We start from the raw sequence: 17114 nt of genomic DNA on the forward strand, positions 1-17114 counted from the left end.
AAGTCGACAAATCTTAAAACTTGCCAAGTTTGAAGAGCCTTGCTATAGTATATAGCAGGGGTCTCCAGCTTTGGCAACTATAAATCCTGTGGACTTCAACTCCCACAATCCCTCAGCCAGCAAAGCTGGCTGTGGAATTCTGGGAATTGAAGTGCACAAGTCTTAAAGTTGCCAAGGTTGGAGACCCTTGGTATATAGAATGTATATACTATGATATTTTCCCCATAATTTCCACCTGGTGCATAAGGGAACAACTAGGTGAAATGGGAGCCTCCAGATTTGGCCCAGTTTTACCTCTACCCCTCCAGAAAACCTGAGGGCTTCCTCGTGGTCTCCCATCCCAGCACAGGTTTTGACCCTGCTAAGCTTGCTGAGCTGGGTGCTGTCACCTGAGGGAAACTCAAGCTCACCTTTGGACCTCGAGGAAGCTTTCCTTGGAAACCAAGCCCAGCTCGTGCCGGGAAAGCTGGTGGTAATCCAGAGCAGCAGCGACACACCTCCACCGGGCAGGTGGGATCTCCAGGTAAAACAGGTGGCCCTCCTCACCTGGCCTGGCTCGGCCTGCCCTCAGCCCCCTCCGTCCCGCTTCTCCCTGCCTCCCCGCGAGCAGGGCCTTCCCGCGGCGGCCAGCGGGCCAAGGGTCCCTCCTTCCTCCTCCTCCTCCTCCCACCCGGATGGGCAGGTAAGGAAAGGCGAGACGGGACGGGCGCGGCGCCTTCCCTGGCCGGGGCGGCGGGCAGAGAACGAGCCCCGACCCTCGGGAAGCCGGCGGGGATCTGAGGGGGCGAACGCGGACAAGGCTGAGGAGGGGCTTTCTCGGCTTATCTTGGCCCGGCGTTGGGCTTTTAGGAAACGGGGAGGGTGGGGAGCTCCGTGCAAGAAGGCAGAGGGAGACCCCAGGAACAAGACACCTCCCGGGGGGTGGGGGGGTGGACGGACGTTAAAGGCCCCCTCCGGCTTCCTAGGAAGGTGCCCAGAAGAACCTGGGCGGCGCAACCAAGAGTGAAACCGAAGCAGAATCCGAATAGCGCCGAGGGAAGAAAGACACTCGGGAGTGGCCGACCTTTGAGTCTCTCGGTCGATCCGGAATCTGCTTATGGTAGCTGAAGAGTCCCTTACAACAGTTCGTTTAGTGACCAAAGTTACAAGGGTACTGGGGAGGGGGAGGGATTTCTGGCTGCTTTTTTCCCACAGCTGCCACCTTTGCAGCATCCCCAAGGTTAGGTGATCTGGATTCAGATTGGCTTGGCGAGGGTTCCCCATTTATGACCATGTCCCGATTTATGACCGTGTCCCAGGGTCATGCTACACCCCCCCACACACACCTTTTTCTTTGCGACTTTCCAACAGGCCAAGTCCATGGGACAGACTCATTCGCTTAACAACCGGGCTTGCTCACTTTATCAAGCACTTGCAAACGCTTTGCTTAACCACGGTGGCAAGAAAGGTCAGGCGAAACTCAGTTAATGGACGGCTTGCTTAACGACAGAAATGGTGGCCTCAATGGTGGCCATAAGTCAAGGACTGCCTGTAGTTCTATAGCGCATCCTCCCTGACCTAGCCTACTTTGCAAGGGTCACATTGTTCTCCTGATGACCACATAAGCTACACACACACACACACACACACACACACACACGTGTGTGTGTGATTGGGTGGTGATTTGCCAAGTCTTTTCCTGTCTCTGTAGCCATGCTGTAGTTGGTTCTTCTCTGCTTTCCTTCCACACCTCCACCATCCCTGGGTCAGAAAAGTCAAGATGGCCATCTCAATTGCAATCAATTTTTTATGTGTGGAAACGCATGCAAAACAGAGCCCAGGATCTTCATATATTTTGGAGGATTTGGGGTTTTTATAATTTGAAATTTGAACATATCTGAAGGAGTGAAGTTAAGTTATATGTTTCTCCAGACTGGTCTGCAGTTATTCTTTTTTTAAAAAAAAATAACAATGCAATTTTATTGAAACTGTTTTAAAAACAAGAGTAAGAATCATCTCTAAGAGAGTAAGGAGGAAAAAAACAAAGAAATAAAAGAGACAGGGTAGTGTAAAAAGAAAAGTAAAGAAAAGAAAGAAAGGCGGTAAAGAAGAGGCTTCCAATCTTCTTTACAGCAGTTATAGGAATGATTATAAATTTACCTCTTTCTCTAAAGCAAGGGTCTTCAAACTTGACAGTTTTAAGACTTGTGGACTTCAACTCCCAGAATTCCTGAGCTAACATGACTGGAGGAGAAATTCTGGGAGTTGAAGTCCACAAGTCTTAAAACTGTCAAGTTTGAAGACCTCTTTGAAGACCTCTTTACATTGTGACTCTATAATCTAGCTTGCCTAATTGTCAAATCAAAATTATAAATTCATTTTTTCCTGCTTTATGCAAAAAGTCCAACAAAGAGTCCGTAAAGATTTCCAGTCGGCATTAAATGTAGATTTCTGGTTGTAGTTGAACTACTGGCACACTCACAAATCATGATACTGCATAAAAATTGGCTGTACTTAGAAGAATATCAAAATGCAAACTCAGAGTAAAAATTCACATCAAGAAGCTGAATTGGAAAGCCAGCATTTATTAGAGCAAACGTGAGTTTATTCCACATGCACAAGGATTCTTATCTGATCTGAATGTACTTGCAAAAAGAGATTTTATCAGAATTATTACTAAGAGGAATGCACTGTTATTTCAGTTTTTTTCCAATCTGGACTTAGTCACCCCTGAATGACACCAAAGAAGCACATAGGTTATTTTTTATTTTAATGTTTTTCCTGCTTTCACTTTGAAGGACCATCTTGACTGTGTTTTGTAATTTAAAATTAGATCTTGCAAAGGAATTCCTTTCATATAACATACTGCGCAAAGATGACGTTTGTGATGGAATCGAGGGTTAAAAACAGGCATTGGTAAAATAAAAAATAATAAGGCAAGGCAAGGAATTAAATCTACAAGTCTTAAAGTTGCCAAGGTTGGGAAACGCTGAAATAAACAATAAAACTATCGCCACCACCCCCGATCAAGATGCAGTTATCAAGAGAATCGTACTAAGGTTCTGCAGGTAGTCCTCAACTTACAACAGTTCATGCAGTACCATTCAAAGTTACACCACTGAAAAAAGTGACTTATGACCATTTTTCACATAATCATTGCACTATTGTGATGGACTGGCAATTGAAAAATGATGGGAGACGCAGGGAAGACGTCTGAGCAACTGCCAGCCCCGAGAGCCCTCGGGTAGCAGTATTTATTAAGAAAATGCAAATACAAAATCAAAACAATGACTTCAACATTAGCTCAGCAACATTATCTAGCTAGGCCTCAGCGAAGGTGATAAAGTTCCCGTGAGAAAGCAGGGCACCAAAGGTCTCATGGGAATGGCTCGGATAGGTACTGTGAACTCCCACACAGATTCCTGGTCTCTGAGCTTTAGCAGATCATAACAGGATCAAACTCTCATCATAAAGACACTACTGCCCTCATGAGGAGCGTTTGTGATACCCCAGATCTTACAAAGCTGTACAAGAACTTGCAGAATATGATGGATATATTACCACATTCCCTCCTTTTTTATTTATTCAAAGATAGGGGGTGTTTCAGTGGCAAAATACACAGTTCCTCGCAAACTTGGTTTCGTACACTTAAGGCTGAGGCACACATTTGAAATAGATTAGGAATACATTGAATACAGCAACATAACATAATAAGTGTAATAACAATTATTACAACTAATTGAAACAATAAACGTAACCATGAGCTGTCAGGAAGCCAATCCCATAGCAAAGCCCAAAGTGACTTATTGAAGCCATCTTTTCCTGCTTCGTGTTCAGCTATGCGGTCTTCCATATCATGAACAGTTCTTGTAATGTTAGGCTCATAATTATGTATAAAAAACACAACAATGTAAATGAATTAAAGCACAAACTCCTAACATTATATCTAAAGCATAAAGTAACTTGGCGAATTTCAGACACTTCTTCATTTAACATCTTAATATTCTCAACAGTATCATAAAACATAGCAACAGTAAAATTATTTAAAATATGAATATCTCTATAGTTCATAGCTATTCCAAAAAGGTGGGTACATGCATACAAAGCTAACAATTAGTTACATTTAAACTCTTTGCTGCAATCCGAACGTCCTTGATGTAGGAATTTTCCTTCCATAAATTATCACCAAGGTCTCTAGTTTCTGAGATAGTAGCAGCTCTCCGCCTCCGCATTAGAGTCCGTGGAGGCATAAGACGAATGGAAAAAGAAGTTGTGTAAAGTAACTTAGGCAACTCCAATTGACACCAATATTGTCCATAGTCTGAAACAGAAACATTTAAAAGAATCAGAGTTGTAGCACAGGCTGAAGATATAATATCCTTATCAGGTCCCGAGTAAAGAATGTCTTGACCCTTATGCCAGGACCAATATGCTGGAAAAATCAAAAGATGCCGCTGTTTGCAGATTAATTTAGTCCGATTCCCCAAAGGAACCTGCTGCATACAAGTTGATAACCTCGGATAAGCAGTCATCTTTTCCCAGCTTTCACAGCGCCACGCCTGGACTGCCGGCATCAAGAGAATCAGGAACCACGGAAACGCCATCCTGAGAATCAGGAACCTCAGGAACGGAATCAGGAACCACAGGAACGCCATCCTGAGAATCAGGAACATCCTCACTGGCACCTGCGAAGGCGCTTGTGAATGATCAGGCCGGATACATCGACCAGGAACCCAACGAATTTGACCAAGATGTTCGACTGCTGCATAACCACGTCCCCACGTAATCAGCTCAGCGGGAACCCATGCCGGATCCGGAAGGAATCGCACCAACACTCGAGGCCTCACTGCATCTGTAGAAGGGGAAGAAAAATGCCTGCTGGCGCGCTGTAGGGGGTTACCAGACAAATTTAAAAAATTTAAAGTATACAAAGCAAGATTTAAATGATCTTGAATTGCGGAAGCCCCAGGAGCTTCCCTCCTTTTTTATTTATTTTAGCTAACATGTTCTTGAGCGTGCCATTATAACGCTCCACAATAGCTTGTCCTGTGGAATTGTATGGAATTCCAAATTTATGTTCCACGGACCACTGTTTGCAAAACTGATCAAAGACTGTGCTCCGATAAGCCGCACCATTGTCTGTTTTTAAAGTTTGAGGCGTACCAGCGACTGAAAATGTCTTAATGCAATGATTGATGACATGTTTAACCGCTTCACCTCTTTGAGGAGTAGCCATTAGAAATCCTGAATAAGTATCCACAGTCACATGTATATACTTCCAAGGTGCAAATGATGGATACTGAGTAACATCCATTTGCCAAATCATTGAGGTTTCAACCCCTGGGGTTGACTCCCATAGGAATAGCTGTGCCTTGCTTTGAACAAGTTGGACATTGTTGAATTATGGCAGCAGCTTCTGCAGCAGTAAGCTTGAATTGATGTGCCAACGCTTTAGCATTTTGATGAAAATAACTATGGCTGTCCCATGGCTGGACAGTGAGAACTGAAGTTACAGCACTGTCAGCTTTGGCATTGCCTTGTGATAAAATTCCAGGTAAATTACTATGACTACGGATATGGGCAATAAAACACACATTCATACGCTGCTCCAAACATTCTTGCAACAACAAAAGCAAACGTAGAATATTAGGTGATATTCCAGGAGACAAATAAGAACCTGCTACAAAGGGTAACAAATTATATACATACAAAGAATCCACTATTAGATTAAAATCCTGATTTTGAAAATTTTGAAAAGCCAAAACCACAGCAGCAAGTTCTGCCTGCTGGGCAGACTTCTGCTCTGATGTCACTTTTGTATGCCAAATTCCAGATTTATCTTTCCAAACACAAGCACCAAAAAAAAATTTTTTTTTTCTCCATCAGTAAAAACTGTAGGAGCATCTGATATACTGATTTACTGATTTAGGTCACACCCTGTCCCATTGATCTCTCATTTTGCTGACTTTGACCCCCAGGAGCCTGACATTGCGCTTTAAAATGTCCAGGCTTCCGCAATTGAAAAAAGTTTCTTTTTAGCATTTCCTGCCGGAGAGCCAGAACTAAAGTCTCCATGTTAAAAGTCTGACTCCCCACCTTTTGGCAATCTGCGTTAGCCTGATCTACTGCTAACTTCAAAAGCAATTCATTCCGGGCAAATTGATTGTCAATTTGCCTTTCAATAGCCACTTTCAATCTGCTAATGAAATTTTCATAGGGTTCATTGTTTCCTTGTTTGATGTTAGTAAAGGTCTTCTCACCACCTTCGCCGTCAGGGGAGGGTCCCTACGGCTTGTAAATTTAACTGTGGGAGAAGAACGAACCCCTCCTCAGGCATTCCATCTCTCTGTTGATTTAAAGCAACGTCCACACCAATTTCTACTGGATTAAGTTGAATCTCCACTCCAAAATCTACCAAATCATCTCCTGATAATTCCCCTCTATCTGTTGCTTCTTGAATAGCTGCAGTAACTGCATCTACTTGAACTCTTAAAGGCAAACTCTTCTCTTCTGACAAAGTATTTTCAGTGCCTGACAGCCCTCTGGATTTATCTGGAGGTGCTGTCGGTGGCAATATACGTACCGCATTGTAAGGCGGCAAACCTTCTTCGGGGGTGCTAGGAGCAGTTGTTCATGCGTAGCTAATGCATCCATAACCACCCTCCAGGTTAACAAAATTGAAGAAGGGCACGAGGCTCCTCGTGCAAAAATTTCCCTATCTTTCTCCAGCGCTCTACTTTAATACTACCTCCCTCTGGATAACACGAATATGTTTCCAAACATACTGTAATAAATCCTCAATTTCTTTCTTTCCTACTTCATGTCCTCTACTATGAACTCCAAACTTAAAACTATTCCCAGCGATCTCTCTCATTTCCCTAAGGTGCTTTGTCTGAGCTTTCGAGAGACCTTCCCCCATACTCACGAAAAGAATCTGTCTCCGTCCAGCGAAGAAGATGAGGGCCCAGTCGGCGTCCGCGACGATGAGTATAGGATGCGGGAAGCGTGTAGCTTTCAAGCTATCACGCCAAAACGTATAGCCTTCAAACTATCACGTCGGGGTCACCACTTGTGATGGACTGGCAATTGAAAAATGATGGGAGGCGGGGAAGGCGTCTGAGCAACTGCCAGCCCGAGAGCCCTCGGGTAGCAGTATTTATTAAGAAAATGCAAATACAAAATCAAAACAATGACTTCAACATTAGCTCAGCAACATTATCTAGCTAGGCCTCAGCGAAGGTGATAAAGTTCCCGTGAGAAAGCAGGGCACCAAAGGTCTCATGGGAATGGCTCGGATAGGTACTGTGAACTCCCACACAGATTCCTGGTCTCTGAGCTTTAGCAGATCATAACAGGATCAAACTCTCATCATAAAGACACTACTGCCCTCATGAGGAGCGTTTGTGATACCCCCAGATCTTACAAAGCTGTACAAGAACTTGCAGAATATGATGGATATATTACCACAACTATCCCCAAGTGATCAAAATTGAGATCCTTGGCAACTAACTCATATTTATGATGGTGGCAGTGTCCTGGGGTCATGTGATCCTCCTTTGCAACCTTCTGACATGCCAACCTTCTGACAAGTCAATGGGGAAGCCAGATTCACTTAATGTTCTGATCGAGGCTTCCTGAGACAATAACAATCACACGCTGTTCCCAACCTCCCCCCCTTTTTTTGTTTCAATGGCTGTGAATTAAATGAGTCCCCAACAGTTTGTGAATAGTCTAACAGAAGTTTACCACAGTCTTTTGGGGATAAGGCTGATAAGCACCCACCTTTATCTCCCTTGAAATGCTGCTAATGACTAAATTGCCAATTAGCTGTACAAGGCCAAACGGAGCACAAAGTCAACATGGAGCTTCAGAGTTTAAACCAACAGGAACGAACAAAGTTGCTTCCTGCAAAGGGCCATGTCCCTTTGCTACTCCTTTATGGGAGGGGCCAATCATCTCCAAGCCTTACTCCCGAGTTGCCCCCTTTATCTTAACTGTTCTTGCCTTCTGGCAGCTCTGCGCAAGTACACGCTGGGAACAGGCTCCCCCTGTTCTTCGGCCTCGCTGCTGTCAGATTCTGGAGGCTCCGGAGTCAGCACATAACTCCCAGATGGCCCTGGCCTCATCTCTGTGTCAGATGCAGATCCCTCATCTGAGCCTTCCCCAGACTCCAGGACTGGCCCATGTTCCTCCCCACTGTCCGACTCTGCTGCCAGCTCCGCAGGCCGCCAGCGGACCACAACACTTAGCAATTGTGTGACTCAGTTAACAACTGCAGTGATTCCTGTTAAAAACTGTGGCAAGAAAGATTCTAAAATGGAGCAAAAGTTACTTAAGAAATGTCTCACTTAGCAACAGAAATGTTGGGCTCAATTGTGGCCATAACTAAAGGATTACCTGTACCATAAGTACAATTAGCCTCCTCCTTGGATCTCACGGTATAGGAGTAAAGTTTGATTCATGCATTCTCCCGTCATGATTGACTGTTCCAATGTGGACAGCAAGATAAGATCTGACTGCACCAAACAATTTGTGTGCTTGTTAGGATTAATGTTTTTCAAACTTGGCATCTTTAAGGTAAGTAGGCTTCAACTCCCAGCATTCCCTAGATAAGCATATTCAGGGAAGTTGAAGTCAATACATCTTAAAGTTGCCAAGTTTGAAAAGCACTGGCTTAGACAGTTCCTTTATAGTGGATAGATGTGGTCTTATTTGTCATCTTTCTGAAAAATAAACTCATCAAGATAGTTTGCAATTAGTTACATGGTGCATATTAACCTAATTTTTTTTACCACACAGAACTGTTTAACCTATGATTGGTGATGTTGAGTTAGGCTGACAAGCAGAATTAGTTTTATCAAGTAAAATCTGCTGTCAGATTTTTTGCAATGAATGAAAGTTAACTACATCTAATTGTGGGAATAATTAAAGCTACAATTGTGCTGTCAAGTCTGTCTACCTTGTTATATCTCCCTTAATATATTACATATGCAGACACATAGCTCTAAATATTAGGTGTAGTGTATGCTACAGCAATGATTCTCAACTTTAGCAACTTTAAGATGTGTGGTAGATTTCCCCAGCATGCTGCCTGGGGAATTCTGGGAACTGAAGTTCATTCATCTTAAAGTTACTGAAGGTGAGAAGGCTACACCAGAACACCTGAAATTTGCAAAGTTGATGGAGTTTTGGTTGGGGGCTCTTGTAGCTATACCTCCATCTCTCTCTCTCTTTCCATAGTTAATGTGAAAGATATCAAGTTTCCTTCTCCACATATATATCTACACTTATCTGCTGGATTCTTGCTGTTTCCAAGATCTCGGAACATACAATTTTAAGGCTTGTTATATGCAGCAACTTCCTTCTACCATATAAAAACATTCCCACCATAATGCAATTGTGAAAAGTATTGGCCAGTTCATCATGAAATATTGAGGTGCCAAATGTTGAGGTGTTAGTCTTTCATCTCCATGATACCTGTATTTCAGTAATCTTCTAGAAATCTACCACCCATCTTCAGTCGTTTCTGCTGGTTTCTTTAGCTGTCCTTCTAAACAAGCTGTCACTTGGCAACACAACCTAAAACTTTTGAGGACAATCTTGACGTAGACACTGCTCACTATAAATTAGTTTTTCTTTCCTTCTGGATAAATAGACCATAATTTTTCAATCCCCTGTGTTTATCTTGAGGATGGCAAGCAATACACCTCTGTAGGAACTTTCTGCCCTTGGTGTCACTCCTCTTCAAATAATTGCCCCTTGAACTAAGCATCACACAATCTTTATCAGGTGCTCTGCAGCCTCTGACTTTATGGGTGCAAAAGTGAAGATTTTATGGTTCCATAACAGGCCACTTCTGGATAGTGGACATACCTGCACCAATAATGATCTATGAATTAACTTGCTAGTGAAACTGGAAAGATGCTTTATTAACAGGTCACAAAATATCAGCAGCCACCAAGATACCATAAAGCCATTTATTTCTGTTCCTTTAAGCTGGATTCTGAAAAACCACATTCAGATTAAATTCCACAAAGAATCTCTTAGCACAGCTGCAAAAAGAAAAGGCATGGCATGATTAAATAATGGCAAGAGACTTTCTAAAATTTAGATACTCACTTTTGTCTCTGTTTAGGTCTGATAGAGCATTATTGGAGCATCAGTCAAATACTAACCTGATAAATGAATTTTGTTCATCCAAAGGATGTCTGCAGCTGATTTTGAAAAGTTAGCAGAAATAGGTAAATATATCAATATCTCTATATTTTTTGAGCCATCAAGTGGTGTCTTCTGAGTAATTTGGAACATCAAAAAATTGTTTGATGGAATTGTGTATTATATTTGAGTTAACAAGCTCTGCTGTGGCCATATTATCAAAAGCTATTTGGGATGAAATTTAGTTTGATGTGCAGAGTGTATATGAATTATTGGTATGCACATCTTGTGAAATTGTAGGAGATAATATTGCTTTCATTCTAAACTGTGGTGCAAATGAAATGATTACTTTAAACAGGAACTTCAGAAAGCTGGAGATGTCACTTTCTCAATTACTTTGGATGGCATTAAGGTGAATTTAGCATGATGAATGGCCCATCATTTTGAAAAATTGCTCTTAACGTGTAATAATGCAGACTTTTGACTTCTTTAAAAAAGGCATCACTGAAAATTTAAAAATACACGCATGGAAAAAAGAGCAAGGGTGAATTCCAATGGTTTAATGAGAAAAACAATTGCTTGTGTGGTACCCCAAAACTATTGGATTTTATCCAACAAGATCACGTTCATGTTCATTAACATATGTTTAATTCAGACATTCAATTAAGAAGAGATTTTGTATTCTCCTTCATAAATGATAGTCAAACCAATCTTAAAACAAATTGAAGTAGATTTTCAGTAACCTCAAGTTTTTCCATTAAAACTTTACTCAGCAGTTATAAAACATATTTTTGCTTCAATAAGAATTGAATCTTTCTCATTATTAAAATATGCCATTCTGAATCTTCAAAGCAGTGGTTTATACTTTTAAACTTTCCACACATTGTATTTCTTATTTCTATTCAGGGCCATCTGGTACTCGGCTGTTTAAAAAAAAGGCAAGATGGCTGCTCTGATTGTACGATTGAAGTCACCATCTTGACTTTTTTGACCCTATTGTAGCTGCAATATGATGTGTAATAACGGAGGTGGTTAAGTATCCCTGGAGCCAGAAAATAGTCTTTTTAATGTTTTCAGCAGACAAAATACTGTACTGGGGACCAAACTAGATGAGATAGCTACCATGTTTCACTTCTCTGGTTGACTTATCTGAGCGGGAAGGCCTGCTTTGGAGAATAAAAAGAGGAGGGGGATATGAAAAATGGCCAGTTTGTGGCACCTACCACTAGCAAGATTAACAAAGATGTTTAAAAACATGTCTGCCAAATGTTGGAAATGTAATCAGACCCCAGGCATGTATTACCCACATGTGGTGGACATGTGAAAAAGCAAAAAAAAAAAAATTGACCACATACATGGTTAGAAAAAAAATATTAAAGCAGCATATAGATTAAAAGCAGAAATATTTTTGTTGGATATAGTACCAGAAAAATATGATAAAGGGAATATATATTTAATAATGCATGTTTCGACAACAGCAAGAATTATATTTGCACAGCACTGGAAAAATGGGGAAACAGAAGGAGACATAATTTTAAAAAATTATTAAACTATGCAGAAATGGACAGATTGACGTTAAAAATAAAAGAAAAAGAAGACACAATATTTTCAAACATGGGATTCATTTTACAAATGGATGGACAATAGAGGTAGAAATTAGGAACTGGAAAAGTATTATTATGTAAGCAAATTGATACAGACAATACGCTGTTCACAAAGCATTTATGTGCGTGAAGAGAAAAGGTATAAATAAACTGTTAAAAAAGAGAAAAAATGCCAGTTTGGTCAGCAAGATGAGAAGCAAAATAAAAGAAAGTCAAGAAAATCATAAGAACCTACTGTGCTGTCATCCAGTGGTGGGATTCAAAAAATTTTACTACCAGTTCTGTGGGCGTGATTTGGTGGGCATGGTTTGGCTTGGTAGGTGTGGCAGGGGAAGGATACTGCAAAATCTCCATTCCTTCCCCACTCCAGGGGAAGGTTACTGTAAAATCCCCCATTCCCTCCCCACCCCACTAACCTGCTTTCCAGCTCCATTCTCCTGTGCAGGGCAACCAAAGCAGATCCCAGCCGATCAGCTGGGACTCGGGAGTCAGAGAATAGATGGGGGTGGCAGCAACCAGAGGTGGCATTTGCCGGTTCTCCAAATTGCTCAACATTTCCACTACTGGTTCTCCAGAACTGGTCAGAACCTGCTGAACACCACCTCTGGTGCCATCTCGAGTCAAGGGAGATACAGGTAGTCCTCGACTTATGATCACAATTGAGCCCAAGATTTATGTTGTTAAGCAAGACATTTGTTAAGTGAGTTTTGCCCTATTTTATGAACTTTCTTGCCACAGTTGTTAAGTCAATCAATGCTATTAAGCTAGTAACGTGGTCATTAAGTGAAGCTGGCTTCTCCCATTCACTTTGCTTGTCAGAAAGTCTCAAAAGGGAAACACGTGACTCCCGGGACACTGCCACCACCATATATATGAACCAGGTGCCAAGCATTTTAATTCTGATCACCTGACCATGGGGTGGCTGCAACATGGTGAAAAATGGTCATAAGTCATTTTTTTCCAGTGCCGTTGTAACTTTAAATGGTCACTAAATGAACTGTTGTAAGTCGAGGGCTACCTGCATTAAGTGACTCTTCAGTGTTTGGTGTCTATCCAGTTCCTCTCGGGAAACAAGTCTTGTGTGGAGAGAACAGCTTTCCCTCGAAAGTTGTGGGAGCTTCATCACTTGAGACTTTCAAGAAGAGATTGGACTGCCATTTGTCAGAAATGATATAGGGTCTCCCGCTTGGGCGGGGGGTTGGACTAGATGACCTACAAGGTCCCTTCCAACTCTGATGATCTGTTATCTGAGGAAAGAAATTGAAAGGAAACCTGGAAACCATATTAGATGGCTTACTTTTGCTTTTAGGAAAACAGATGGCCTGTCAGCATTTGTAGGAATGAGAGGTTGCCATTTGCCCTTAAGGTGGTGCTGTAACAGTGAATCCACTATTATATATTTTATATAAAGGTATTCCACCACCCCCAAAAAAAATTTTTAACAGGAGGGGGTGTGGAAATTGTGATTATTTTTCTCACTGGAAAAGACAGTTGAGTAATCTCATAATCTAGCCTTGTCAACAGCTGTAAGGAAGTAGAAAAGTATGCTAAAATATTTTACTGAATGGACAGCTGCAGATTATTGGATTATTAACCGTCATTTTTGTCTTGTTTCCAAAAATGCGTCTCCATTTCGGTTTGCTTCAGAACTGCAGAAAGATGAAGCTGAATATACAGCAATGGCAGAAATCAGGAGCTTTTCTGCAACGCAGTCAAACCGAGAATTTGGAATAAGCCTCAGTCACCCATTCTACGATGTGGCTCGACACGGTATTGTTCACTCTGCAGGTACATTTGCTGCAAACATCACAAAGGTTTTTGCATCCTTTCTTGCCCCTTCTTTTTCCAGCTCAACCAGGAGTGGGAGGCAGGAATCAAATCTGCAACGTGGCAAGTGTGGTACCACAATTGAAAACATGCCTTTTGGTGTGTACGGATATATGTGAAGCACACAAACTTTTATCATTGATTCGATTTAATGTATTTGCATAATGCTTCCAATGCTGAAGCATATTCATATGCTTTGTCATAAAAACAACTAAAATAAAACTCATTTCTTAAAAAGATGAGAGGATATTGGGGGGAAACCTCATTTTTCTAATATCCATACCAGGAAAGTTCAGGATGAATGTGTGAGTTTTAACACTTACCCAAGAGATGTTACAATATTTGCTTCCTGAATTTTAATGAGAAGCAATCTAAAGACTGTGGCTGCCAACTCACACATGTAGGAAGACTTCCTGGATCCCCTCAGTGACCAACCAGTTCAATCAAATGCCTGAGTTTTCGTTTTAGAACTGGGGTAGATCATGTGGTGCTTCAGTGGCTAAGACTCTGAACTTGTTGATCAGAAAGGTTGGCAGTTCGGCGGTTTGAATCCCTAGTGTTGTGTAACGGAGTGAGCGCCCGTTACTTCTCCCAGCTTCTGCCAACCTAGCAGTTCGAAAGCATGTAAAAATGCAAATAGAAAAATAGGGACCACTTTGGTGGGAAGGTAACAGCGTTCTGTGTGCCTTCGGCATTTAGTCATGCTGGCCACATCACCATGGAGACGTCTTCAGACAGCGCTGGCTCCTCGTCTTTGTAACGGAGATGAGCATCGCCCCCTAAAACTGGAAACTAGGACGTATGTGCGAGGAGAACCTTTACCTTTACCTAGATCACATTGACCTACCTAAAACTAAAATGAAAATTCAGATCCTTGGCTGAAATCTGAAGAGAACTCAGTTACATATACCATAGCCAGCATGGTCTTTGCAGTCACATCCTTCATTTGAGGAGTAAGGAATGAAGAACAGAACTAGGATTAAGAAACATCAAAGAATATTGAAGAAGGTAAAAAAAATACCTCATGGTTTACCTCATGGTAAAAAAAAAAACACCTCATGGTTTAATCGAGATGAAATCTTGCCAACATACCAACCAAGGCATATGAAAGCAGGGAAGTTCTGCCAAAACTAGAGAAAGTGATAGAAATGCAAATATTTACTATCAGTTCAAGCAGAGATTCTCTAACAACAGTTAATAACTTTGGGGAGTTATTAATAGATTATTATCTTACATCTTCAATGAGCAACAAAACTTCTGATTGTTTAAAAAGCCAAATCAGCAGAAAATGAGTGTCGCATTCAAATCAATAGCACTGATTGCCTTCCATAAAACAAATTTTCTCCTTAATTGGGCCTGAACAAGGCAGTTTCCCACTCTATATTTTATTCCCATAAAAGTTCAGAGTTTGAAGATCTGCAAATGTTTCCATATCTGCAAGTATCCAGACACCTCATGGTTGAGGACTATTAAATGACACTTCCTGGCCTTTGATATACTCTCTCTCTCTCTCTATATATATATATATATTGTAAAGATCTTTGTAAAATGTGTGATCAAAAGTTGATTGTGACACTTCCAGGCCCCTGTGAAAACAATCAATGAATTGTCCAGGTTTAGCAAAACCCTTCAACACAGAACAATCAATATCCTCAGTATGTTTTGTGTTGTATTCAGTTGCCTGAATTGAGAAACGATTAGGGCTGCTTAGAGAAGTTGACTGAAGCCCATACATTCTCAAATTGCTTTGCTCCCAAAATGTGAAATCAGATAGTTGGTCACCCCAACTATTTTAGGGTCCAAAATATCCAGACTAGGGGCTGCAATGGCATAATCAAATATTTTAATATTGTTTTTAATATTTTTAATATTTTATCAAATAAAGGTAGTCCTTGACTTATGACTCGTTGCTTAGCCCCAATTGAAGCTCCGCCCATTTATTATCTGGTGGAGCTTGCCTGTTTGTGACCATCATCTTGACTTTTTTTTGAAACAAATTTTATTAATTTTAACAAGAAACAAACAAAACAAAACATCATTAAACATTAAAAACATAAACTGCTTTCCATCATAGATCTTTACAAATCAGGTAACACATTATTTTATGTCACATTTTTCTGGTTTATCCCATTTCCATGTAGATACATAAATTCCCTTTAACAGATTTCACATTATTTCTCTTTACTCTTATTCAATAACATTTCTTTTCTAGTTTATCTGCTATTCAATCATCACACTTATATTTTCCTCTGACTTATTTTTGTTTTTTTGTTTTTAAAAAAAAACAAATTTTGTTAGCTTTACAAAACATACAAACAGTCAAGGCATATTAACATAAAGAGTCTTTCTGGAAGAACCAGTAAAACGTGCCAAATGTAACATGTACATTTACATTATCTGCTCATCTTCATATCTTATCCCAATTTCTCCTTTTCATTCTATTGTCCAGATTATATTTCTTACTAATCAAATTTTTGCCTTTTAAAAAAACAATAGACAAAACATACATAACATAGAACATAAAAAACCTCATTTCTGAAAGCTGCTTAATCCTGGGTTAAAACTCTTCGCACAGACACAAATTCAAAAATCATATTTACTTTATATGTCAATCCATATCTTATTACCATTTTCAATTTTCTATATAACTTCTTCCCTCTTTTATCTTTCTTAATTATATTTTGTTTATCTTATCTCAATACAATTCATAGTACTTATCATTTTTTGTCTGTTCTTTTACAGTTATCCATTCATCTTTTTTCTTTGAATATACTTCTCCTGTACACCAATTGGAGTAACACCTTTAACTCTTTTCCCTAACTTAACAATACTTAATATAACACTTAAATCATATTGAGATTCTGGTTAGTACATTCTAGAATTACACAAAAAACTTTATAAGAAAAGCAAATACACTACAATTACAAAATGTAAGCCTATAACCCAGCAGAAATACCAAAAAAGAGCAAATCATACATACTAATACACATTTTACTCTAAATACACATAGAAAAACACACTTTTATGTACCTTCCAGAATCCCTTTTTCAATTAAATTTACCCATTGTCTCTAAATAAATTTTGTTTCTTAAAGTCTTGCTTCCACCATTAAGGTTTTTCATCCCCTCCTTTCTCACTTGTTTGTTTTTCTCCTTGCCTTTTTTACCCCATTGTCTCTCCTCCTCCCTTTTCTTCTTCTGCTTACCCACTTTCTGTTGTTTTCTAACCTTATATCCACCTTTCATCTCATTTTTCTCTTTTTGGATTGTTTTCTCTACCCTTAAGATCCCCTTTTTCTTTTCCTCTTCCTCCTCCTCCCCAAAGTAGACCTATTGCTCATCCAAAATGGCTTCTTCTTCTTCTTTGTTCCAGTCATCCTGCTGCGTAGTCAATTTTTCATAAGTGCGTACCGCCATTTCTAAAACTTGAAAAAGAGTGCCCAAAGTATCTTTTCCATCTTGCTCTTCTTTCTTATATTTTTGGTATTGAATTTTTAGTTCGTCCAAAAGCGATGCCATCCTGAAGAGAAAGACTTCTTCAAAAACAACC

The 17114-nt window shown here is 40.4% G+C and overlaps 1 protein-coding gene across 1 annotated transcript in view; it reads left to right on the forward strand.

The window, feature by feature from the left end:
• Positions 1–431: 431 nt before the first annotated feature.
• Positions 432–17114, forward strand: part of ARHGAP8 (Rho GTPase activating protein 8) — a 53487-nt gene continuing 36804 nt past the window's right edge. The window contains exons 1-3 of the mRNA XM_026702581.2: positions 432–682; positions 10115–10220; positions 13386–13526. Of these exons, the coding sequence (XP_026558366.2) occupies positions 10184–10220; positions 13386–13526 (178 nt within the window). The 5' untranslated portion in view covers positions 432–682; positions 10115–10183. The remainder of the gene's footprint in view (positions 683–10114; positions 10221–13385; positions 13527–17114) is intronic.

This window comes from Pseudonaja textilis, chromosome 5 (assembly GCF_049901715.1).
Source record: "Pseudonaja textilis isolate UNSWEBS1 chromosome 5, rPseTex1.2, whole genome shotgun sequence".
NCBI classification, from domain to species: domain Eukaryota; kingdom Metazoa; phylum Chordata; class Lepidosauria; order Squamata; family Elapidae; genus Pseudonaja; species Pseudonaja textilis.